The sequence below is a fragment of the Lepeophtheirus salmonis genome, chromosome 5, assembly GCF_016086655.4.
Source record: "Lepeophtheirus salmonis chromosome 5, UVic_Lsal_1.4, whole genome shotgun sequence".
Classification (NCBI taxonomy): domain Eukaryota; kingdom Metazoa; phylum Arthropoda; class Copepoda; order Siphonostomatoida; family Caligidae; genus Lepeophtheirus; species Lepeophtheirus salmonis.
Window position 1 is genome coordinate 58958461 of NC_052135.2, and position 27733 is coordinate 58986193.

Genomic DNA, 27733 nt, shown 5'->3' on the forward strand with positions numbered 1-27733 from the left:
GTTGGATTTATTATATACTTTTATATTATATAAAAAAAAACTCAATATGTTCCAAAAATAATCTACAAATGAAACATGTTGAATTATAAAAATAGCATATTTATATTAATACAGCAAAGTGTATCTGTCTGAATATATTAAAAACAGAACCAAAGTGTACTGTATACAGTGCTTCTTGATGTATATTAAATACCAATACAGTAAAAAGAAAAATTATTTACGGGGAGCACTGGATAAAATCTCGCAACTCATATTGAAAAAAAAAAAAAAAAAAAAGGAAGTACTTTTTATAAAATTTCAGAAAATGAATGTCACTTTAGAGGAGGTTTAGCAAAGAGCTTAAGTACTCCCTGGCTCAAAATATCATACATTTTTCTCTCAATCCTACAAAGTATTGAAATAATTTATGTGGTTGTGTGTGTGATGTACGTCTTGCTTAGAATAACAACGATAAAAACGCATTTATTTCGAAAACGGAGAAAGATACAGACTTTAGAAAAAATCAAATGTATTCAAATTTAGAGTTACGTACTATGTTTAATTCTGATCAGATAAGATTCTTGTGCTTAAGAAGCGAGTTTTTTTTTTTGTTTTTTTTGGTAATCAGTTGATTTTTTTTTCATAAACTAAGATCAATTCCCCATGTCCCAAACTTTTTTAAGGTATGGGTAGTCGATTCTAAAATTCACCAAAAAAATTAAAAATCTAAAGAAAAAATTATTGTACAAACGTAAAAAGGGAGAACGTATGTTAAATACGAATTAAAAAAACAAAATTAGTTAAATGAACGAAGAAAAGGATTAGCGAGTGAATCTGAGTATGTATCTTCAATATTCATTATGGTTGAAGAAGGAAGATGGCAGGTTAGTAATGGCAATGACAGTAAATAAATAACAAGGTCAAATATTTGAAAAAATTCTTTTATATTTACCAAAATCAGTATTTTCACATGGTCAATTATATGTTGCATTTTCAAGAGTGTCAAAAGTAGGTGCAGGTTTCATTATATTAACATCAAATGGACAGAAAACAACCAGAAATATTATATACAAGGATGTTGTACATTAGAAATTTACCATTACATAATTATTGTTTATTGTAGATCGTTTTAGTTTACAATTTTAACATAAACAAACTAAATAATCTAAATGAAATCTTTTTAATTTTTTATTGTCTATCTTAAATATATTTTGTTCGCGCAAACCTATTATTATTATGTTTTTATTCTTAAGAAGATCACGTTTAAGTATTGAGGGAGTAGCTACATGTGCTCATGAGAAACAAAAAGTAATACAAAGGATTTCTTGAAGAGCTGTCTTCTATAATTTTAGAACACAATTTGTATGTTCGTCGGCCCTTATAACTCCAAGCAACTCCGGGTACTACCGTTAGTTAAGTAATACATATTTAATAGGACATGAACAGACTAAAAAAAATACATATATTCCACAAGGAGACAGCCTCCATCTATTGTTTAAGACAGGGTTCTAGAGTCATTGTTGTCGTATATTTTTGATAGATGTCAGATTTGTAGAATTTTAAAAGGTTGGAGTTGCATAATTCTAAATAGTTAAAGGGGCCTAAGTTAAAAAAGAGGAACAAATTCCGTCTACTATTTTAGTATTTTATGGCGTCACATACACTCCCAAAAAGGACATTATTATTATTAAAAGAAGAGCCAAGAAATATACAATAATAGATCAAACAAAAAGATGGGGGAACCCGGAATGCGCAATTATTTCAAATAGTTGGTATTTGAGTCGAATAATTTCAGAGAGTCGTAGTCGAAATTTGAGTTGGAGTCGAACAATTGACAAAAATTGAGTCGGAGTTGGGGTGAGAAAAACTTCGACTCCACACCCCTAGTTTAAAACAATTATTTAAAACATGGCCTATAGTGAGAAAGCTTTTCTTATAGCCCTCTATATGACCCATATATTATATAAAATATTAGTATTATTCAGGGAGTTGCATTATTTTGCCGCAAGATGGCGCCAATATATATCTCTTTGTTTACAAACTAATATAAGTAAATAACTCGTATTCTCTATTTATCATTGATTAACTCCGTCAACAAAGTTGAACAGAGGTTATGTTTTTGCCTCTATTTGTTATTTTGTTTTCTTGTTAGTCACCAGGATTACGTCAAAAGTTACAAATAATTTTGATCAAATTTAGTACAAAGATTAAATATTGTCTAAGTAGGAGGCCATTAAATTTTGTAAGGGTCAAGGTAGCAAAAACGTAAAAATACAATATCTTTGGAATTTGGTTGTAAGGGGAGGTTTTGCGCTTTACCGAGCTCCCATTGTAGTTTTAAATACAATTCTAAGCTAGAGTTTAATTTTATTATATAACTGAAAGAACTTGATGTGCTGCTCTCAATAAGTATTTTATGTCTTGTATTATAATGTATACATTTTTTAATAAGCATTGATCTTTTTGAATTATCCATAGCAAATTATTTATTATAATCTATACCCTTGATGACACTCTTGTTCGAGAAAACCCTCAATTTTTTCGTTTTCCTTAGTGATGTGCCGCGAGCTGAATTATACTACATGAGTATTTTTGAGTTTCTAAAAACTCAACATTAAAAAAAATCATATTTTTTAAAGAATTAGTAAAACTTGTCATTTAAAATTTTTTTTAGTTCTCTAGAAGACTCTGTATTTGTTATGGAATATATTATATATGTACATATAAAATCATCTTGTAATAAAAATAATACTAGTATATCAGAAAGACGATAACACATTTAATATAAGGTACTGATGACCACACAATTGTTTTTTTCCTAATTTATGGTCGACAAATTAATCTAAAAATTTGTTTAACTTATTTGAATCGTAGACATAAGCGTAATTCATCAGTTTATATAGTACATAAATAAAATAATTTACAACAAAGATAGGTGAAAATGCTTACTTCAGAGGAGAAGTTAAGACCACGACAACCTATTAACTAAGGAATAAATAACCACAATTCAGGATATCAAAAATAAGGGATATAAGAGATGGAAGTGATTTGGGGGATATCAGTGTAGGGTCATACTGTTCAATTAACCACAATCCGGATGCTACTTCAATTATTAACATCCAGGATTGGAACAAGGTTTCTCTACTTTTTATCACAGTAGTCATTTCTCAAAGTCAACTTATTAGTTTTGAATCTTCATCTCTCCGACTTCTCAAAATACCATACCACACACAAAGTTGTGAACGTGCAGTAAAAGAAGTAACCAATACTTCAGCTCAAATTTGTAGACAAGAGCTAAATCAGAGCTAAATTAAAATTTAGTTTTATTTTATCTATTAATGAATCAAAAAATAATTAGTAGCAATTATTGATTCATAGTTTTTTTTGAAAGATGATCTAAAAAAACAGGAGTTAAATATTCATAATAAATGAAAAACATCAAACTTATAGAATATAAAAATATAAATATACTTCAAAACAACAAATCAAGCTTAGAAATTAATGAATAATAAATAAGGTCGTATTTTTAAGAGTTTGATTGACAGTTTTTGTAGTCCAAAATTATAAATTGGTAAAATAAGGTGTCTTCTTTGGCGTACCTAAATAAAAAACGAAAGTATATTTAATAATAATTTACGAGACATTTGGTATCAAAAATGAGATTTGAGTAGTAAGAATGAAGATAAACTTCTAAATAAATGCTCGTTATGCTCGTGTATGTGGTACCAAAAGAGAATATTAATTTATTGGCAGCATACTTAGAACTAAAATACTCACCCTTTGAGATAAGTTAAAGAAATATTGTTAAAATATTGCTGCAAAATATATGTTAATTCTATAATACTAAATAAAATGAAAATCTTGTAATTGGATTTAAATCGATAATTATAAAGAAAAAACATCAAAATTTCCTTTTTTTTCGACATTTTACCGATTTTCAAATCAAAACACATGCATGACGGGCCATTTTTTTTTGAACGTTTGATGGTTATTTTCTTGTTTAAAGGAATAAAATGCAAAATAAAAAAATATCTGGCAATACCAAATTCCCAACTTTTGGGATTACGGTACACCCTAATATATATACAGAGTAGGGATTTTAAATCCAAAACAGGTTTAGATCAGACAAAACTGCATAAGAAAATAGGTAAAATCTTTGAGAATACGAAGGCTGTGTGCAGTGTGTCTGTGCCAGGTGCACGGCCAAGGACACGAATAACTCCATACATAATAATCTTAGAGTTAATGTTAATGTGTTGGTATGAGTGATTGAATTCACTATGGGCCCCTAAATGTAAGAACAATGATTTGTGATTTGCTGAATTAATTTTGGAAATAAATTGTAATAATATTATCCTTGAATTTTCTGAATTAATTTTGGAAAACAAATTGTAATAATATTTTCTTTGAATTTCCTGAATTTAAGATCTCCACTCCGTATATCCTTATATTGAATGAACATTGGGATGATCCAGTTGCTCCAGCATTATCAAACTCAGCATAACCTAATTTTAGTACTGCAACTAGGTAAGTGGAGCACAAATACAAAAATTTTGCAAATTTGGTTAACCTTTACCTCTAGCACAATTGTAGATTCTAAATGTGTATGAAGCAAAACTTTTTTAGTATGGGTTTTATGAAAAAACATGTTGTACATTAATATATGTCTATAATCTAATAATGATTATAACGTATTATAGTTTTTTTGTGACTTCACTTTCCTTGATTGTATCAAGCAATAAGTGATCGCACCTAGGCCGTTTATTAAATAAAGAAAACATTATTAAACTTTAGTTAAGAAAAGAAGAAGAAAAATAATAATAGTTTTTCCTTTTTATTTATTGACTGGTATGAGATCATTCAAAGTTGCTGCTTAAGGAAGTGGAGCTGTAAACCACAAAGACAGGTAACCAAAAATAAAGAAGCGTACAAGGGAATTTAGTTTCTCCTGCTGTCCATTCACTAATACCCTTTAAATTAATTCTTGAGCTACATTTTTGCTGAGCAGATCGATCTTAATAGCAGCATAAAGAAGCATAAACATTCACCTTGCTTTGAGTATGACACCAGGTTAGATGAACAAAACCTTTATCCTTTCACTCACTTGTGTAGAGAATTACCAGCATTGCCCATTTTTTACAATCCCCCTCTAACAAAAGTCTTAGTGGACAACGTTTTGCAAAGCTAAAGGATATTTTCTTATTCTCTTCTAGTCTATTGTCCAGAGATGAATAATTGAGGTCCTTGATATCAGAATAAAATAATGACTTAGGCTAAAGAATAGTTTAACCCAACATTCAAATATTGAACAATGTTACTAATGAACAAAGCGTGCCCTTTGCATGCAAATTTGTAAATCAGTAATTCCTACTTGAAATAAATAAATGAATAATTACGCACTATACCGTAAATATACTAGTAACTGTAAACTGTATCTGTTTATGTGTTCAACTAACATTATTGCAATACTATAGAAAGCGACATCTGATTATGACAATGATTTATAATTGGAACACTATAAATGTGGTCATTTTTCCTGTTAGAATATAAACACAAATTTTTTTATAAAACATTATAGTCTTTTTTGTTCATATAAATATTTTATTGTAGGACATGTTTTTAAAATAAGGCCCAGTTTTTTTTTTTTTTTGCTTCATACGTGTTTAGAAATTGTAATTGTGCCAGAGGTAAACATTAACCAAATTTGCTCAAAAAAATTATTAGGTTCTAATAACCTATTAGCTGTACCAAAATTATGTTCCGGTGATTCCGACATGGATTTCTAATTTTGGGGGAACTGCATCACCTTAATAAACATTCAAAATTTAGTCAATTATAAAATCTTAAAAAAGTCGTGAATAGGCTTGTACAAATTATTTTTTAGTATGGGGGCATTGTAGGTAAAGCTTTGAGATTTTTTAAGATGCTTTTCATTATTTGAGGTCACAGTTTTTTAATGAACGAAAATTTATTTGTATGTATATTTAACGGTGCTTGGTAATTTTGCCTGCAACTATTTTTCCCTCCGAAAATTTTGCATATACCATTTTGTCTTAGAACAGTTACCCTTTCAACCATTTTTCTTTATCAATATTTTGTCTTGACATCGTTATTGTTTATTTTTGGTTGAAACGGACGCTTCGACCCTTCACTTGTGCTTCCCTTGGGAGTAAATTATCTTGCAATCTTGTGTGCTTATATCTTATGCATATTTTGTGATTCTATTTGGCAATTAACCATCTTTCTATTACTGTGAGGATTTTGGATCCTACGAATGGAATAAAAGCATAGTTTCATGACCCTACCGATATAAAGTATCATTTTTAGTGGTTGATAAAAAGTAAATATATGAGCCCGATAGATTTGTAGAGTTGTGGAGCTTTGAGGATTGAATAGGATAAGGAGATCTTCATAGTTTGAGGTTTAAAGTTGGAATATAATTTACTAATATAATACTAAATATAATTATTATTTCACAGTCAATATCAAACTCATAAATATTCAGAGATTCCAGCCCTAGTATTGGACATTGGAGATCTGTGACTATAAAGTTCTAAGGAACTTGAGAAAATCTTCCTAACACATCAATAGAATCTTCTCCACAGGATGCTAGAACCGGAGATATCTCTGATGGGTAATAATTTATAAATTTGAGTCGGACAATAAATATAATCTGGCACCTAAATCTTTCCAGCTGTTTCACTAAGTTCCTTCAAATAGAGAGAAGGGCGACTTACTAAACTAAATATCAAAACTGGGGATCTGTAGTTATATAATAATAATTATATTTATTACTATATTGCACAAGATATCTTATTTGTCTATAGTTCTTGATATTTTTAGATGGACTGCAGATACATCACGGAAAACCTTTTTAATTATTAATTTATTAAGTTGAATGTTTTGTTAAGTTAAAGTACTCGAATCCAGTATACATATATATAATTCTTTCAAATAATTTTTTTCATGAAATCATTGTAATGTATCATTAGTGAATTGAATATATTTCCCTTCTGTATTTGTTATTTTAGTAGATCAAATACAATTACTCGACTATATAAAGCTATTAAAACGTTAACAAACATACAATTTTTTAAAAATACTAGGCTTTTTTTAGGCATAGAAGTCTATGTTTGTGGGTTCTACTAAGTTATATTTATGAACATCTTTAAAATATCAATAAAAGTTTTCTTAGGGTAGGGGCACGGTCATTCATATCACCTTCTTCATGCAAAAATTGCGGGGTACAATGGCCGAAATAGAATTATTAATTGAGTGCATAAAAAATATACTCTCTGCTAAGTTTTTTTTAAACAGTTACATTCAATTTTTGAAATATAAATTACATCTTAAATAACTTAACTTAGGATTGTTATAGTCATTAATACTTGAAAAAACAATTACTACGCTTTCGTACAGTACGCGAGGATCCGTCTTCAAACAGGATAATTACTTACCAGAGTCACTATAATAAATAATTATCAAACAAGATCTTCTATTACACGAAAAATCCTAGAGATCTTTTACATACTTCCTAGTCAACCTTCCAATTAATTCATACAGAATTGTAAAAGTCCTTGCTCCGGTTATTATCTAACTAACAGAAGGATTTTTTCGACACATGGTATGTGTCTGAAGATTTGATGTGAATAGCAAATTATATCTAACCAAAATAAGTTCATAGATGTATTAAATGATTCCTTAGACAAATGATCATGAAATACAATTTCAAGGACCCTTAATGGTTATGTTAAGGAAACTCTCATGAAATTGACAACTGCTTTTTTTAAATCTTTCTCCTATATATTGAGAGTTGAATATAAATAAACTGGAACCAATAGATTCTTCGGAATCATACCCCAAGTAATATATTAAATGAAATTGTCAATATTGATTGATATACCTTAAATGATTGAACACGGTTTCTTTTAGTAGAGAAGTAAAGATTAAATATATCACAATTTATTGTACTATCCAATTGAAAGGGGTTTCTGAATCCCTATCTATATATCTTGTACACCATCACAATTACTCATTTTATGCGATTTGGAGGACAGTACAGTGTTTGGGATTGTTTGAGTATCTGAAATAGTTCATAGAAGCAACAATTTGTCTTTCTTCAAAATAAAAATTGATTATTTTATTCATCTATATCCCTTGAGGAAAGGAACTTTGAGGAAACTTTTAAAATTAAGTATTATAACTTTAAAATTCAAAATGGCCTCATAATAGGTCATATAGGTCATACAACTTTTCAACCCTATTTTTTTCATGAATACATCACAGAAAATCAAATTAGCAGATAATTAATCCTACAAAATTAACCATTCTAGTATAGACGTTAAGATAATTATACAAAATCTTGACTCTTCTAATTTCATAATTTATATTTACAAAAACTTATCCTAATATAAAGGTAGATGGGCAAGACATGTGTGCGCGTCTAAAACTGAACACTCTGAAATTTTTTAAGATAGTTAAATAATTCTGTAATTTTTATAGTGGTCAACGAATTGATTTATTTAACATGAAGGATGAGAGCCTTAGACACATGTCTATTCAATATGGCCGCCCATGTTCTCCACTACCAACTCCAGCCTGGGTCGGAGCTTGCTACATGACTTGGATGAAGCTCCGGTCGAGGTTGGCGCAGACATTCTTGAGGGCAGACTTCAGCTGGTCCTTGGACTTGTACTGAACTCCCAACAGCATCCCCTTTAAACGCCCAAACACTGCGAAGTCAAACTGAACAAACCGACGACATTGGGTGGCTTTTTCTTAAGCTTGATGAGAAGAATCTTCGACATTGCGAGGCGTTTTTCCTTGTCTACAGGCTTGAGGGATTGACGAGGGGTTTTCTTGTAGACCTTAAGGCCAAGATCTTTCTTAACTAGCCGGTCCATGGTCCTTCTGCTGACGTTGAACTCCCTGGAGAGGCTGCAGACGGTGACCTTGCCTCTCTTATCCTTGACATACTTTTTCACCGAAGTAACCATTTCGACCGACCTTCGAGGCCTTGACTTAGATCTTGTGGTCACCTGAGGATTCCCTTTGGCTACCACGCTGTAAACAGTGGCGCGGTTGCAGTTCAGAACCTTGGCAATTTCAGTGGGAGTTTTTCCCCTCGCGGAAAGTTCCAAAATTGCAACTCGACGTCTCTCCATATTATCGGCTGTTGTTTCACTGTTGCTATTTAGATTTTGCTGTGGTTTTGTTTATAATTAGTCAATACCTTTGTCTCGAAGTATAAACCGGTTTCAACTCAATAAAATCACGAATATGTCCATGGCGTAAAATTTGAAGGAGTGTTCAGTTTTGAGACGTGCACACCTGATTTTATTATACATATATACGAAGATATAGACAGAATACTAATTTTCTGCAATAAAAATATATTTAAATCTCCAAATTAAATAAATCCAAAAAGAATGTAAATTTCTTGCGACGCTCTCCAAAATTTCTAATTTGTTTGGGCAACTCTACAAATCCATCAGGCTCTTGTATTTACTATTTATCAACCACTAGAAAGGGTGCTTTATATCCGAAAGGTCATGAAACTATGTCTTTCTTCCATTTGTTAAGATCAAAAATCTTCACAGTAATAGGAAGAAAGTTAATTGTCCCATAGAATCACAAAATATGCATAAGATATAAACACACAAGATTGCAAGATAATTTACTCCCGAGGCACATCGAGGGAAACACAAGTGAACGGTCGAAGCAGGAACAGAAAAATCTATAATTGTGATAACTGATAAGTTAATGAAGTATGTTGATATATAATATAAATAGGTATATCATATTCACAAATATATGTAGACTTTCATGGACGAAGTACCAATCTTGATCTACAACTCTTGTACAATCCTTTATGTAAGTAGAGATTTCAATATCTCTTGATGGTATTTTGATGAAGAAATGGACTGCACATGAATGCTAAGGATTTTTTGTTCAGAACGCAGTAGTAGCATTCTGTGATTTCTTCCCAATGCTTTGAAACCTGCGTATTATTTATATGTAATTAAGTTTTGAGGAATTTTTATTTTCTAGCTCGTTTACATTTTTGTTTCTAATTTCTCAAACCTGGAATTCAACGGTAAAAAAATTAAAACAAATGTATAACTAAGAATAAATAATATTCCCCCTATGATTATCCAAAGCAAAACAGTACAAGCCGAAAACGTGGCAAGGCAAAGCAGTACAAGCCGAAAACACATCAAGGGGAAAGCGTCACAAGGCGAATATGTACAAGGCAAAAACGTAAAAGGCAAAAAGGTTCAAGGCCAATCCTCCAACATGATAATAATATATATTCTAGAGACAAATTGGCCTTAAGGCAAAATTATATTGCACCATGTTTAATATTGCATATTTTTGGTCACACGTAATAAAACAGTTGAAAACGTCGATTTCTATCAAATTAATTAAATAAAATGTTAACATAATTTAAAGAACAAACTTATTTAATAAGTTTAACTTACTTATCGACTTTCAATTCTTATTTCCTGTTATGCTGACACGTCATATATATAAATTTCCTAGACACAAGACTGAAAACAGCCATTTTCCCTCTTTTTCCGTAATCAGGATATTGTCACTCAAATGAGCCAAACCTTTTCTATCCATATATATATATATATATAAAATAGGATTGGCCTCAATCTTTTTTTCATTATCCATGTATGGCTATTTCTATGAAAATTTAAACCGATTATGTTTTTATTATAAATTTAATATAAAATTTGGTTTGTCAAACTATATGTTATTGGGAAAACAATTCACGTGTAATATTCATTCTCATTAATGGATATTATTATAATTTATTTATCAAACAAAACCAATGGTTTAACTAAACCATATATGTATTATTATGAATTTAAAGTAAATAAAAAAGTTTTATTAACTTCAAATAGCATACAACCAAATAGTAAATAAAAAAAATTGTTTAGATGGTAAATTTATCTTGAATTTTTTGTCAAAAAATCGAAATTCGGTAAGTAATTTAAAAAAACTTTTTTACATTAATTTTGCAAAAAAGTATCATACATAATTTATTGGCATTGTAAATAGAAACACAAGCCTACCAATATGTTTTTAGTACTTGCAAAAACAAAATAAAAAATATGCAGAATTATGTTCACGAAAAAATAATACGCAATAACTAGATAATTCATAAATGTACCAGAAGTTGAAAATTCTTTATTATTATAATGTTAGAAACTATAATAAATGTCCAAAATACATCGTTTTGTGGCATTTCTTCTTAAAAAGTAAAAATTGACATTTGATAAAAAAAGACGAGTCAAAAAATGAAAAAATATTTAAAAAATATAAATTTGTATTCGTTAAATATGTATGCATACGAATTTCCAGACAAATTTTTACAAACTTTCTTTTATTTACAATTCCAATATTTCATTGAAAGTTCTTTTTTTTTTGCACCTGAAGAAAATGAAATTGCAATTTTCAGCGATGACTTTTTTTACGCATAACTTTTTTGATTTTGAATAAATTTAGGAAACGTTTTTTTTAATATAGTTGTTTTTTAAGACGGCAATCACTTTTTGATTTATAACTTAACACCCTATCTTGTCTCCTTGAGTGTCAAAGAACAATTTTAGTTTTTCGGGTATAGAATAAGCCCTGCATTTATGCCCCCCTCCCCAACCCCGTTTATAAGAGGCTCCCATGCAAAGTTTTAGTCTCGTAGGTCAAACGGGGTGGGTAACTATAAAGGACACACAAACTCAATCTTATTATATACAGAAGAAACCTTTAAATGTAAATAAATAAAAATTATTTGAAAAAATCAAAGCTCTTATGTTAATTATAAAGCAACTTCAATTTTCAATTTATACTCCATTAATTTATTATTTATTAAGATGCCAACTTAGTTTCATCGTTTATTATTTTGTCTTATCAAAATAAGCAATGATTTAGTTAAACAAATGGTTAAACTAAAGAATAAATTATAACAATATACATTTATGCGAATGAATATTAGCCTTGAATTGGTTTAAAACCGCAATATAATTATTTAACTCTAAAAGCATTACACCTTCAAAATATAATTTGATATATGAACAAATTAAATCTTTCATATCGTTCAAGCTCATAGAACCTCAACTCTAAGCTTTTTTTTAACAACAAAATATTGGTTTATCTTGTTCTGACAATGTTTTTATTAAAAGCAGAGGATCTGATGCTTCAGATAATTTAGCTTAAAAAATATGGCTTAGGTCAACCATACTAATCTATAACATAACAAAAAGAACTTTTTTATCAAACTCATAATAAAAGGAGCTCTGAACACAGATCTAGATTGAGTTACAGATCTGAAATTATCAACTTAATTTTCTTAATATTAGGTGGTGGCTTTGCAATACCAAATTTGATTCAAATCGAATGAAAAAATAAAATCAAGTCTAAATTTTCCATGGAATGACCCATATAGTTATAAACAGGATCCAGAACTGAAATCCAACATTTAATGGGTCATCAGCGTTGCTTACTTAATTAGTTGTCCATTAAAATCTGAGCACTTTGAACTTTAAGCTTTAACAAGATAAGATTTATTAATTTAATTTAACAATAGAATTTCAACAAAATTAATACTATAAATAGATGTACATCTGACCTCTCTTAATCATACATGTAGGCGCTCTTAGCGGCAATGATGGCTTCCAGGGGGGAGATGGCCTGGTACCCACTGCTGACTTATTCCTCTGTAATTGCCTCCAAGTAAGTGACAGTGACTTTGAGGACCTCGGTGTTTAGATGACAGATACTGCAGGCCTTCCTTATGACATCCATCTGAAAGATGTAGTAGAGAAGGTTGACATCAAGTCTGTAGGGGAACCTAAAGTCTACAAAAAAAGTTCAAAATACTTATTCAAAACCGTAATGCAACGGAGGAGATGGTTTCTTTTTTTGCTGGTGTCAAAAGTTGCTTCTCCACTCTCACAAGGCTCTTTTTACCGGTAGTAGGTCAAAACTTCGACAGACAAAACGTCGACCGACAAAATATCGAATGAACAAAACGTCGAGTAGATAAAACTTGGACCGGAAAATATTACATTTCAAAATATGAAAAACTATTTCTAAACATTTCATTCCAGACATTTCCAGCCGAGATATTTACCCCACCGCCCCTACATCAACTCACAAAGCCATCATTAAACTTCGAAATTTGGGACTATTTCGGGTACCGCAGGGTCTTAAAATGAGATGAAACCCGAAATAGTCTCAAATTTCGGGGGCCCTTTCGGGTTTAAATGGAGGTGGGGTAAATTTAAATAGTGGCAGTGAGTTTCATCCCATTTTGGGGCAAGGCTGAACCCGCTAACAGCTCAAACATTACATACCGGTTGTGAGGGGCTCTTAGTGGTTGCTTAAATAGTAGTGGTTTTCTGCCCATTTTGGGACACAGAGGTGACTGAAAACTCCGCCAAAATTTAAAAGGGGAGGGCCCTTACTGGTAGTTTATATAGATATGGTGCTACTAAGTTATGTTTCAGGCAGGAAATGTCTGAATGGGGTATTTTGGAACACCATTTGGAGTAGCCTTTTATTTTATATTCTACGGTCGACCTTCTGTCACTCGACGTTTTGTCTATTTAACGTTTAATCTATTAGACGGTTTGTCGGTCAACGATCTGTCAGTTGACGTTTTGACGGTCGACGTTTTGTTCACGCACCCTTTTTACCTATTATTTTGATATATCTCTAGACAGTCTATTGTAAAATTCGTAAATCACGTTCAAGTGTCCTTTTCTTAACTTGTACGTAAGCAAGAGAGCTCAGATTTTTTTTTCTTTGTAACTAATTGCTATTGTTTTAATAATTCCAAATATGAATTAACTTCAAACTCAACGTTAATTAATTATTGAATTAGTAAGTGTTCAGATTTCCATATAAACCGGGTATATTAATCTTTTACAAAGCGATCGAGACTGGTGTCGCCTTGTGAATGATAATATTCTTTAAGTTATTTATTTTTTGTAAATTCAAATTCAAAATTGTATTATTCCTAGGTTAGATGGAGTAATTGTATTACTATAATGTTTACTTATACTTGATCAGTGCAACTAATTACAGAACATTAAAAAAGAAAAAATTGTATTTGGAGCACAAGAAAAAATAACCTAGACAAAATTTCATTTCCTGCGACATTATCTTTAGGTAGAACATCTTGTTCAAAGTTTGAAAGGATATAAAAGTTTTTATTTTTGTCAGTAAAGAGCATTTATCAGTATTTTGCATTAATTAATTATGATAGACATTATTCTAACCTATAAAAATATTTTTCTAATCCAACCCTATGGAGCAAAAAGAGAGAATAGATTAATAAATTTGTTTTTCTCTCCTTTGTCAAAATGAAAAATATAATGTGTACATGGATCAATGAATCTCAAATTTTCATATCTAAGAATTACTTACTTTCTGAAAAAAGTATCTTTTTCTGAGATATACTCATATGATCGTTTCGTTGATAATTTTTGTACCTTATATAACTTATCTTCAAATGTGCTTCGCTACAATTATGTTCAATGTTTTTCATTTGTATTATGTATACAAGAAAGCCCTGAATACTACAAAGATCTAATATCCTTCAAATGTTAACATTATCTAGATATTGAAACATAAGATTCTTGGATTCATACTCGCTGTTCCATATGTTATCGTTAAGGTGGTTTGTTTTTCTTTTCTTTTTTAATTTTGAAAAGGACATGTCCAAAAATATTTTAATTTAAAAAGAAAATAACTTATACAAAAATTCATTATTCTGCAATGTCATCTTTAGGTTGCAAATTTGGAAGAAACTATAATATATTTCATTTAGCCAATAAACTGAAAGTAAAACAATATTCTTTGCTTTGGATAATTTTTTTTTTGATAGGAATACTTTTAACCTATATAAACGATTACAAGTGTAATTCTCACTGACTGATATTTTTGTTGCTAACGTTTTTGCCTCCTACATTTTTTCCGCTTGTAATTTTTTTTCGAGGAGATTTTGTCGCATGACATCTTAGCCGACTTTTCATGTTTTTCTTTTATTGGTTCGAACTTTAATGTTGTATTTTGATCACATTAATTATATTATTATAGAATATAGCTAGGAGAAAAAAAAAAAAGAATAATGATAAAGAAGTAATCTGTAATCTTGTGCTGTTTATACATTTAATACTATATGGAGTAAGGAATCACGGATCTGGGATGCTGAATCTATTTCAAAGGGACTCATTGACTTGTTAATTAATCATAGCCGTGGCCTTATTTTATACTTCAAGAAAATGAAAAAGGCTTCATCGATGGAAGCATAGGAATATTTATTGAGGAACCATAGCTCTTGTCCAAAGATTGTGGGTAGCCTCGTATTTCTCTACCGTATCTACTTTTACTATCAACGAGATTAAATAACTCACAAAGTGAATCTATTTTCTTGGATTCATTTCACTTGACCTTAGTCTGTGGCACTATTTATATGGAGAGTGCACGTCTTTTCAAAAAATACCCCAAAATTAGAAGCTTAAATCAAATTGAAATTGAATATTTATTTAGCTTCTTACAGTTACATATATGTATATGAAATAAATATATTAAAATAATAGGGTGAAATAAAAAGTATTATAATAATTTAAGTATGATTTTAAATGGGTCAGTATTTTGAAATACACATATTAAATACAATTTTTTGTAGGTAATGTGATTATTATTCTCTAATTGAATAGTTCTATAAAAAAATTTTTTTTAACTAATAATAAACCCATAATCCTTACACAAATCCTTAAATGGAGGAAACAATTATTATTTAGTTGAGACTTTATTGAAACTCCCTTTACGTCATCATCCATCAGTATCACTCTAAGGTCAACAACTAATTCATGAATTGATTAAAGTCTATATTATATTCATTCAAGTGAGACTTTAAAAATCACGATACAAAACGATATGAGTTACTCCATTTCTTCGTGAGTAAGTCCTGGTTCACAAAAAAGCATAATCCGAGGATTGAACTTCTTTAATAATATATTAGATTATTACCCATCATCTTTTATCAAATCAAGCAGTTTTGAATGCTATGCACGTAGATATACTAAAGTTGATTGCTTACGTCAACCTACGTATATGTATTTTCTGAATAGATGTGAACTCTCCATTGTCTGGATTTTTGGTTGTGATGTAGAAGCTCCTCAGCTTATTCACAGTGGCATCAAAAGTGGAAAAAAAAATCATCAGAAAGGAACAAAACTTTTTTCCAAATTTTTGTTGGCCTGCAGAAAATTTAGAATCTTCTTTGCTCTTTCTAACTGTCGCAGCTTGCTCTGTTCAGAGATAAGAGGTCCCCCTCCGTGATTTTGCGCCAATGTCATTCCGGATATAAATTAATGAAATGTGTACCACTAGATAGGATATTATAAAGTCCCCTTTCAAATAAAATTTTTGTACTGTGACGACTAATTTTAGGATACAGAGTGGGATCCAAAATTTGTAGTAGATTTTATTCTTGTTATTTTTAATTACATGGTTACATTACGTAACCAAACGATAGCTGAAATAAAAATGAACAAGTTTGGTTTTCTTCCCATGTGTATAAGTCTAACAACAAAAAAGGCAACGCGTATGTGAGCTCCTATACAGCGGTGTCAGTATCGTGAAGGCTGCAGAGACCATTGGCATCTCCTCCTGGATTACTTACATTAACAAGAAGCCATTACATTGCCATACAGCCATAGACAACCAAAAGTGATAGAACAATAATATGGCTGACTCCACGTATCCTTCCTCCAGCCCTCACCTTAACCCCTTGTAATTTGCAGTTTGGGACAAATTGGAGAAAGTTGTCTGCCATACATCTCAATCTAATTTGGTTTGCTCCGAGATACCATTATGATACCGTGGTTTGTCATGGCCACGACTTTTCAGTCTCGAGAGCTACTAATGTATTAATGTATTTAGCAGCGTGTCGAGGCTGTTATTGCTTGGGAAGGAGGACATATTGAATACAAAATGGCTAAATATAGTTTATAACATATCACTTTTATTCCTAAATTAGAAATGCTTAATCCAAGTTTTGGGTTCCCATTTTGTATTTTGAGTGCACTTTGCAACACACCCAAAAGGGTATTTGACAATATTATGTTTAAATAAACTGACGATAATTCGTACAAGAATACAAATCTAATCCATACTTAATTGTGATAAAGATGATTCTATCTTGCTTTTATGTTGTCGGGTCACATATGTTCCTAATTTCCTTGCATTATTTTCTGATTTGCTCATAAGTGTGACCCTATTTTTATTTTTTATAGGATAGAAAAATGCTTTTTTTATATAGCTTGATCGAAATCTACAATCTAAAGATGACATAACAGAAATTTTGCTTCTGTTCTTTTTTTACTAGATGACAACTTTTCTGCACTAGTCGTAATCGAAATTCGAAAAAAGTTAATAAACAAACCGTACTAACCTACACATTTTTTTAAATAACTAGGTATTTATTATCTTGCTTCTCTATGTACATATTCATGATGTAAAATATACAAAATGCAAATATGTATATTTATTTATAAATATTTTATTGAGTTAATAGTCTTACCCCGGGATGGGCAAAATGTCTAGAAAAATAACATATTGAGGATTATAAAAGAAAAAATAGTTCATGTTATCATTCTTCTTTGTTCATTCTTTAATAGATCCTCGTAGTTTTAGCATCTCTCTCTCTCATCAATCCCCACCTACTAATAGTTTTTTTTTAAATGTATACAAATATATATCTTTAAATATAGTTTTATAATATGTTAACGCAAAGGCAAACTAGAATAATTTTTTGCAAAATTATTTGTCAATTAGATTTGTATTTTTCCCCGAACTATTGTCAATTTGTGTTAACAAATTATACTTATGAACCCTTTGTGTGTTTTGCAAATTGCACTCAAAGTAGAAAAAATTGATTTTTACATTAAAAGAAGGATACATTGATTGATTATGTTTCATAGACCATATCGGGGCTAATAAAAATCTTGTAAATCGAATAGAGGTTCTACACCAGGGATGTCCAACAATTTTAATGTAATGGGCCACATTGCCACTTCAAATATTTCAATAAGCCACAGAACCTATCAAATTAAGTTTAATGAAGAATAACTTTTCAAAAAAGCTATTAAATTTATATTTATTTCAACTTTGGGACCAAATCTAATTTTCAAGGGCAAAATGCTTCAAAAAAGCCAATCTGGCAAACCTGGTCAGGATATTCGTAGGATTATAATTTTTTTTTGTCCATATTTCTTTCTAGAAGATAAATTTAAAAAAAATATTTCCGTCCGTTTCCTCATTAAAACCTTTTCTTCCAGAGAAATAATTTTTAACAATTACAAAAATTATTCTGCGCATTCTACGCGTTTCAATAATATTGTGACAATTTTTCTTTAAAAAATACTAATTAAAGCTAGAATGAGTTGTGGGTCGCACATAAACATTAAGCGGCCTGCAATGCAGCCTGCAAGCCACGGATAGAACAACCCTATTTTACATTATTGCTCAAATTCTTGGGTATCGTAACTCATCCCACGAATTTAAATAACAAACCTATACTTAACTCAAATATGTCCATGAAATATTGGGATATATGTATAAATAAAGTAAAAAAATCAATTGAGGATTTTTTCCTTTTCTTGATTTTTATTCAAGATTGTTTTTATGTTGACACATCACATATTTTCCCTCACTAACGCTTATATAAATGTCAAAAGGTCTCTTCTCTATAGCAGGAGTACATTTTCTCACCCCAAAATGATATAATAGGCAGCTATTGTGCAAAAGGGTCTTAAATCCATAGTAGTATAAGTATCGCTCCCGCCTTTTCTTTGTACTCTACAAAATGCTCATCCCTAGTCATACTGAAGATGAGTCTCTACCGGAATCATCTTTTAAGAAGGATCATTGAACTAGGAATTACTAAAAAAAGATTTCAAGGAAAATGTATGTATTTGGGGATTAAGGCATATTTTGAAACATCATAAACTACTTTTTTGTTCCTAGGTATATATGAAAAGAGTTTAGAGGGATTATGTTGAGGAGTTTTGATGATGTTTTTTGCTCTTCCTAACTACTTTCAAAAAAAGAAAAGGAAATCAACGTATAAATTTGATAAATATGGATAATATTAAAATATTTTTCTAATCAAGGTCGCTATCCAGAGTAGTTATACTCGTCAGTTACAACCACCTAAGGTTATGCCCTTCTTGGTATACCGGTTCTAGCAGTTCAAGCGTTTCCGTTTCTTGATTCGCTGGAACTGACACCGACAAAGTCTAACTGATACTTTTATATATTACTTATCGGTCTCAGTTCATATACTTTTGTTCCTATATAGAAATTGGAATATATGTATATTATTTAATCAATAAGTGAATTTTCTGAGTTTATTTGTGCAGTTGCAGCAGCATTTTTGAATGATTTTTCTACGTCGCCATGTTGATAAATTTGTATCTGAGTTCCAAATAGCTAAGAAAAAATCAAAAACAGTGGTTTTAGGCACAAGACGGTGTAAATAAAAGAGGGAAGGGGTGGGGTAGATTATTGGTCCAGGTCCGCTACTAAGCTTGTCGGGCCCTATAATGTGATAAATATAGTATTTCTTAACACAGAGTTTCTCGAAATATACTTTTTCAAGGGCCCCTACACTAACACATTTTTAGCTGAGGCCCCTTTTTTACGAAACATGTGTACTATGTACGTGTAGATCCTCAATTCCACACTTTCCTGCTCCCCGCCCTAGCCTCCTCTCATGGACCCACTTTGAAAACCATTGTCTTAAGCACCCTCAGTTTTCGGGGCCCCTGCTGGAACTTGGGAGGGGGCAATACTGTGTCTGTGTATAAGGTAAGTGCGGCCCTGTTTGTGACGTAACCTGTTAAATTTATGCTTTATCCAACTAAATTGTCCCATAGGGACTGTTTCGAACGACGGGTACTACTTCTCTGCAGATGTGAAGTGCTTGTATCTAAGCAAAATCTCACGGAATGCATTACGAAATGTAAAAAATCCACGCTCAAAGTAAAATTTATATCATAAGAAAATGATGCTATGGAGTAATTAAAACTTTTCGACAGAAATTCGACTTCCTCTTAGTGTTTAAAATTTGAAATCCTGTAAGGTTTTGATTGGATAGAGGGCGAGCGCTTTATTGGCTATTTTTGTATATCAATTTGTCCTTTATATATCGTTTTCATATAACGTCAGCATTGTTGATATTGTCCATTTTGGGAGTCTAAACAACTGTTTTTAGGCGCTTAATGAATATTTTCTTTGCATTAGTATTAAGAAAAATGACTATGTACTTCCTTTGATTGGAATAGCAACAAAGTCTCTTACATATTATACGTTTAAATAAGTAATAACAATTAAATGAGATCAATAATCTAGTTCCACAACATGCATTTAATTATTTATGTTCATTATTTTTCTTGTCTTTGTTGATGTGGGCCATATTAGAGGGCTAAACAACCAAGTTTTATAAAAAAAAATAATTAAATCCTTTCTTCATTAATAATAAAAAAAAAGTCAAATTTTGTATGTCAAAACGGGACTAAAAGATAAAAGGACTGAAATCCTACTGTCTATCAAAAGTGTATTCTCATAATGACTAGTTTTATAATATATAAACTGTGTTCAAAAAGTAAAATGACTTTTTAAATTTTGTGGGTAAGGTACATTTGGTATGATCGATTTTTTTATTTTTCTATAGGTAGAACAGTCGCCACGAACATATATTTAATGTTTCAGCTATATAATACGCTTAATTTGTTTGTAACAGGCCAAACAGTTTGAAGTATTGTGCGTGTTTGTTGTTTTTTGCTATTGAAAAATTTGGATGAAAGAATTTGCTTCAGATTTTTTTTATAGAATATAATGAAGTGCTCCAAAACACTTAAAATGTTGAGAGTGACATGAAACTGTTCTGAGTAATGAAAAAAAAATGACAAGTGAAGAGACCTATGGAAGGACGGATATTCGCAACGATTGATGAGATAAAAACTGCATCGCTGGAAGAGCTCAAGGCTATACCGAAAAGTGTTTATTATTTATATTGCTTCGAGGATTAGAAAAAACATTGGCATAAATGTATTGTATCTGAGGGGCATTACTTTGAAAGGGTACAATATAAATATTGATGAATAAATAAATATTTCTTGCTAAAAACATACAAAGTCCCCTTACTTTTTGAACACACCTCCTAAATGTATTAATTATCCGAATATAATAAATATTATATTTTTCTCTAAAAATCTTACTTTTCTCGTCAGTAATCGATAATAAAAAAATTGTAAAATTTAGACATTTCAAAGCGATTACTTTGATTTAATTCAAATATTACCGTTTATTATTTGCAACAAGTAATATTCGACGAAGGTCTTTTTTATTCTTAATGCTATAGAATGGAGTTCCATTAATATTATATGGGGATTTGTGCAGTTTATGTAGTAAAAATATCAACTTTCAATTCCCAAGACAGCGTCTCCTTTAATTATGACGTCATTCAAAATTAGTAATGGGATGATTAATTAGAATCGGAGAATTGCGATTTTTTTATGGAATCTGCATCAGGGAAATAAGTTATCAAAAAATTTAAAAAACTCCCAAAGTAAGAAATTTTTGCTTTTTACAAGAAAACTTAAAATTTTGTATTTTTTCCAAAAAATTTAATTTCCGAATTTTTTTAAAAAAAAATTTATCTTTTCAAAAAAATTTATCTTTTGAGAGTAGCTATGGATTTTGGAAATTTCCTGCAAAAAATTTAATTTTTAGTAATAGATGTAGATTTTGAAATATAAAATTAAATATTTGAAATAATTTTCCAAAAAATTAATTTTTTCAAATTTTTTTCAAAAAAAAAATCATTTTTGGATTTTTTACGAAAAATCCAAAACCAAGGACTCCCAAAATATAGTCCTGTGGCTGCCCCTGTAAGAAAATTGCATTTTTTAACTATTATTTAGAATATAAAGGAATCGGCATTGGGAATTTTTACACGAATTGAATCGTAATCACCATCCTGATTATTTTTTTTTTTATATTTTCAGTAAAAAAAGTGTCGAAAAGTGCTGAAATACCAATTCTTATTGTTATAATGTCACGAGTACAAAAATGTTAATACTGCATGACAACACTAACATGTACTTAGTCATTTGTGACTTGTCAATACAAAAGCAAGCTAGAATGATATTTACTTCAAGTCTGGAAAATGGCACTTCAAGTATTCAAAGTTGATTGTCACATACAAAGAATGAGTAACGGATATATTTTATTTGCATGGGGCCATTTTGGGCGTATTATATGTCTCTTCAATCAAATAAAGGATCTAAATTTGAATACAAAATCTATAGTTAACTCAAATATGTCTATGTAATATTAGGTTGTATATTAATCTTTTTTTAAATTAGGATTTTTCGTTTACTTCATTCTTGTTCAAGATTGGTTTTATGTACACCTACCACATATATTGAGATAAAGTGATAAGAGAAAATGAAGTTATTCTAGTTTTCAAATGCAAAAAAAAAAAAAAAAAAAAAAATGTACATGATCGAGGAGTTTATGAAGGTCGTGCGATACTCTTGTAGTCCTGTTTACAAGATTAAAAGTATGGTGGCTTCAGGTTAGAGCCTAGAGGAGTCTCCTGGTAGCCGTAGATGACAGAAGACAGGATCATGGTGGACATAGATACCGCAATCACCAGAACTCTGGCCAAGTCGATTAGGCAGGATGCCAATACTCTCAATGTCAGTGGTGATTGGACTATGAGGAGGTATGTTAAGGATCTGGGGAAGGTCTCTTATCTCCAACAATAACAGCATCTACTTTCATAAACAATCAAGATCAAGAGAGGCCAGAATTTGTTGACTTTGTTAAAGCATGATGGTTGACCTGACCACATTCTTTCCAAGACTTTTCCCCCTTCGACAATGCAATTTGGGGTGTAGTCGAGAAGAGATCCTGTACTACCCATCACCAAAATTTTATCCAATGTGCTCAAGTACCTTTAGGCCCAGGTTGAAGAAAATAGTATAGGAAGTCATTTTGAAAAATCGAAAGATATATCAATAAAAATGTATGTGATAAAGCCTCAATGTTGTACTCATTTTCATTCCAGCAACAGTTTATCTATTTATTGGTAATCAAAAAGTTCACACTTTTACCTATAGTTTAGAAACTTTATTAGATTTAAGAGATTGATATTGACTCCTAGATTGACCCCGATATGGGGTTTTATATCAAAGCTGTCAATTACTCATTACTTTATTGTGATGATCAATTTTTGCTGCTGCTTTAAGAGTAATTTGTGACACTCACCAAGGGTTAAAAAGAATAATTTATTCATAGAAATTGAGGATAATTCTCATAAGAGTACAAACATATCTCTTTTGAGTAAAATCCTTCTAGCTTGCTTTTGTGTTGATGAACCACATGTAGTCAATCACATCGTTTATAACATGTACGTGTATGCATCTTATGTACTTTGTATGAAACTACTATGTCTGTAGGTATAAGTATATACACTTTAAAAAAATAACGTAAAAAGAGGAAACAGGGTCGGTAAAAATGACACTCAACTGCACGTTAGGGACTCTACTACCACTGCACGCGAATCCCCTGTTTCTCCTACTTTACGTATACCATATAAATAAAGTTAAGGACGTTAAAATCTCAGTTCTATTAGAGTGATTATATCGAATAGTAGTTGATTATAACTTGGCTTTTTTAAATAAATAATAATAATATATATAGACATACATAAAAATAAATCGGCATGAATCGTGTAGTTGTATACCTCTTACTTTTAATGTCATGTGTTCTAATGACGGAAGGGAGGCCGTCCTCGCCTGATACATATGCTGATGAGAATAGCAACTATGTCTCCAATGAAATCCATGATGATAATATTTTAAAGGATGGTGCAAGACGTATGGCCAAATTCCTTTTTGGGAGCCGCCTTGGATTCCCGGCATCACCTTCCTCTTTATCAGGACCTGCTAAATCAAAGAACTTTGGTTTGGATATGGACGCCGTATCTGAGGTAAGAGATAACAGATTTAACATTTAAAAGGATAGGAAAACATACTTTGTTCCTTGTAACAATGTACAACATGCTTGCTTGATGGCTAAAAAATTATTTTGAAGGACTTTTTAAAGCGTGAAATTTATTGTTAAATCTATTATTAAATGTTACCATTTTCTAATGGATGAAGCAAAGATATTATGTTTTTTTTTTTTTGTGGATAATACGGATTCGATTGGTTGGTTAGCTAGATGTTCTAATTGTATCAAGTTAATTTTAACTCCACAACGGGAGTAGAAATTAAATTTATAGCCGACTTAATGAACGAAAACATTTACATCAATAAAATGATGTTTCAGTCAAATCCATTTAATTGTATCACTGACAATATAAAATACATTATACAAATAAAGAATTTTGGATATTCTAAGATTTTTATCTGTTTAAAAATAAGATTATACTAATTTTGATGTGAAAAGCTTCCCTCCTCAATCCTATTATGACATCCCAACAACGTGTACATAGAGTCCTATAAATGATGTGACTTTAATTTCAAGGTAGGAAAGACCTATTTTTTTAATGATAAATGAAATTGTTTTCTGGCATCCAATGCCATGCATGTAAAATCATTTACTGTATAAATACATTACCGAACAAGGATTCAATCAATACATTTTTTAATTCATTATTTATTCATAAAAGTAATTTTTACACACAAAACCCACATTTAGACGCCATAAATTTACAAAACAGCATAAAGAGGCTGATTTTTATTTTTAGACGTTAGGAAATGAATATTTATGAGTTATCAATAGAAATAAATGTATTTACATAGAGCCGACAAGTTGGAAATAAGATTTATCTAAATCTCAGCTGATAACAAACAGGGATGTAGTTGTTAGAGAAGAGTGGGAAAAGTATTAACAGTATTAACGAGTTATTCACCCCCCACCCCCATAAGATGCTAATTCTTTTGTTCCTTTTGACATAGTGTTTTGGCCAATAATTTAATCAATTCAATTAACTCAGCTGATCTAAAATAACAACAAGTAGTGTTAACGTTGAATAGTTCAAACTTGTTCTTCCGCCCAGATACAGCTCTACCCATTCCATTTTTATAGCAGCGGATTTCTTTTATCCGAGCTTTATATTCAAAAATACGTCCACCTCTTTGGTTTATAACTTTGCCACTTTGAAGTATCTTGTAAAGTAAATGGAAAAGTCTCGTTATGTTTAGGAGTTGTGAAGTTGTGAGTTTGTTTCTTTTATGGAGTATTGGGGGGCTGGTTTTGGAGTGAAACCGTGGACTGAGGGATGACAGATGATATGAGGGGATGAAAATAATGATACTATCATGATTCATGGTAGGTTCAAGAAAAAGTTGATGTTCCTTACATAATGAGATGATATCTCTTGGTTCATCCCTCAGTCCAGGGTTCGACCCCGAGTACCCACCGATACTCCTGCTCCATAGGGGACGTCCTCACAACTTCTGCTTATAATTAGACCTTCATCTACTCTCAAGATCCTCCAAAGTGGTAATTGTCTAGATAACTCGAAAGAGTTGAGATCTCTCTCTTCTTATTCTAAAAATATATAATTCTCTTAGCAAAGTCCTTTCCTTATTATGAAAAGAATTTCTACTTTCTGCTTACACTGTCAACCAATTTCAGTTTAGAAAGAAAAAATATGACGTACTTGCAAATTTGTAAACCATACTCTATTTATTTCTCTATGGATCAATAGCAGAAAAGTGTGTTGTAAATCTTTAAAATACAAGGAGGTAAAATAATCTATTTATATTTATGTATAATCTTCACATCTTTACTGATAATCACGATATTGTATGATAATCAGTTAAGCGAAGGTTGCGCGTTTTTACTTTTAAAAATGTTTCGTTTGATTATATAAATTGCGGAAATTGTGTACATTTATAGATTCTTAACAATATTTATTTATGTTGTATATGAAAACTAAATCATGATTATAATCAGATATTTATCATCTCTTGTCGGAAAAAGATATTTGAAGGGGGAAACACGGAAATATTAACAGAATATCTTAATCTTATTTCTAGGGCGTCTTGAAACCTGATAACATCGCTATCCACGTTATACAAAATGCAGTTAATTTCGTTTCATCATCACTTGCATGGTTCGTGATAGGGGGTTTAACCTCAGTCTCTGGATTTTCGGGAAGATCCGCTCCCTCGCCAAGTTATAATCTTGCCGGTCAATACAACTACAATAATCATGGGAAATCCCTCTCCAACAATGAGTACAACGATTTTATGAAATCCTTTACGGATAATTACCAAACGGAACCGGACAATACTCTGACTAAACGTCACTTGTATCCTTACAATGGAGGGAGTGCAAATGATCCCAGAGGAAAAGATAATGTGTATGTCATCAGAAAAATACTTCGGAAAGTAGTGAATTCTTCCAAAAATCGAAATTAACTCACTTCCCCCTCAGTTCTTTACATCAATGATCAAAATTATTTTTGTATGACGTATGTTTATTAATCAGCTCAATAGACGGATACACCTTGCTTTAAATTTGAATTATGTCTTTTAAAAAAAAAGGAAGGCTAATTTTATTTATTCAAAAATATTGTTAATCTTCTCGTTATCAAATCGTTCCTAAATCTAATGTGCTGCTTACGTTTGAATGACGTAAAATCCATTTCTGTTCTATTGTATTGTTTTTTATAGTACCTTTCATGACTTAGTTACTCACTTTTTCTTATTTTAAAATGAAAGGACTTTTAAACTCACTCATCTATTGTCAAAGATATACATGTGTACGTATTTAGTATTTTTTTTAAATATTGTTCTTTAGCTTTCAGTTTGATGAATTCTTCTCAAAATAAATGTTGATTTGTAAGGTGTGTAAAAATAATTATCATACTTTATGTGAATTTGTTAAACAGTTATTAAAAAAATTGAAATATATAATAAATAGTTTTTTCTGTAGAAAAATAGTACAATTATGTAGTTTATACTTGCACAATGAATACTAGCGTGGTTTGCCTTTCAACTTATTTCGAATTTCGATTACGGCTAGTTTGGAACAGTTGTCATGTGGTAAAAAAATAAACATTGCAAATTTAATTTTCCTACGATGTAATATTTTAGAAGCACATCAAGTTTAAAGTTTGAAAGGATACAAAAGTTATATATTTCGTGAATAAAGATTAAAATACAACTTTAATCATTATTTTGCAAATTTTAATTATGGTAGACATTATTCTAACCTATAAAAAATATTAATGAAATTTGTTTCTTAAGTAACGCCATGGAGAAAATAAAGGGGATAACATAAGAAAATATTGACCTTTCCTTTCTAAAAATGTAACAAAAAAAAAAAAAAAAGATGCGTGCTATACACGAATTATCAAATTTTCCTCACTGTTTATTTTTTTTTTTTTACCCTGTGACAACTTAAGAAAAATGCATTTTAATATTTTTTATAGGTTAACAAAATGTTTATCAAAATTATTTAATGCAAAATAAATAAAATGGTCATTTTAGTTTCTATATTCACTAAATAAAGAGTTTTACCTTTTTTTCATAATTTGAACAAGATGTGCGACCTAAAGATGATGATGACCTTGTAGGACAATGCAATTTTTCAATGTTAATTTTCATACCATATGACAACTTTTCCCCACTAGTAAAAAAAATCC

At 30.6% G+C, this 27733-nt stretch overlaps 1 protein-coding gene and 1 long non-coding RNA gene across 2 annotated transcripts in view; one reads left to right on the forward strand and one right to left on the reverse strand.

Annotated features, from left to right (window-relative positions):
• Nucleotides 1–3304: 3304 nt before the first annotated feature.
• LOC121118417 (uncharacterized) overlaps nucleotides 3305–27733 on the reverse strand; it is a 29747-nt gene continuing 5318 nt past the window's right edge. The window contains exon 3 of the long non-coding RNA XR_011780330.1: nucleotides 3305–3578. This is a non-coding gene — a long non-coding RNA (uncharacterized lncRNA). The remainder of the gene's footprint in view (nucleotides 3579–27733) is intronic.
• On the forward strand, nucleotides 23687–27034 carry LOC121118416 (uncharacterized). Its single transcript, XM_040713000.2, has 2 exons — nucleotides 23687–24061; nucleotides 26121–27034. The coding sequence occupies exons 1-2, from the start codon at nucleotides 23795–23797 to the stop codon at nucleotides 26502–26504; spliced, it is 651 nt and encodes a 216-aa protein (XP_040568934.1). The 5' UTR covers nucleotides 23687–23794; the 3' UTR covers nucleotides 26505–27034.

Excerpts from the sequence above, each read along its gene's own strand:
- LOC121118416 (XM_040713000.2), top strand. The coding sequence starts at position 23,795 with ATGAATCGTGTAGTTGTATACCTCTTACTTTTAATGTCATGTGTTCTA. Across the intron at positions 24,062-26,120 it reads ATATGGACGCCGTATCTGAG|GGCGTCTTGAAACCTGATAA; the intron begins GTAAGAGATAAC and ends TCTTATTTCTAG.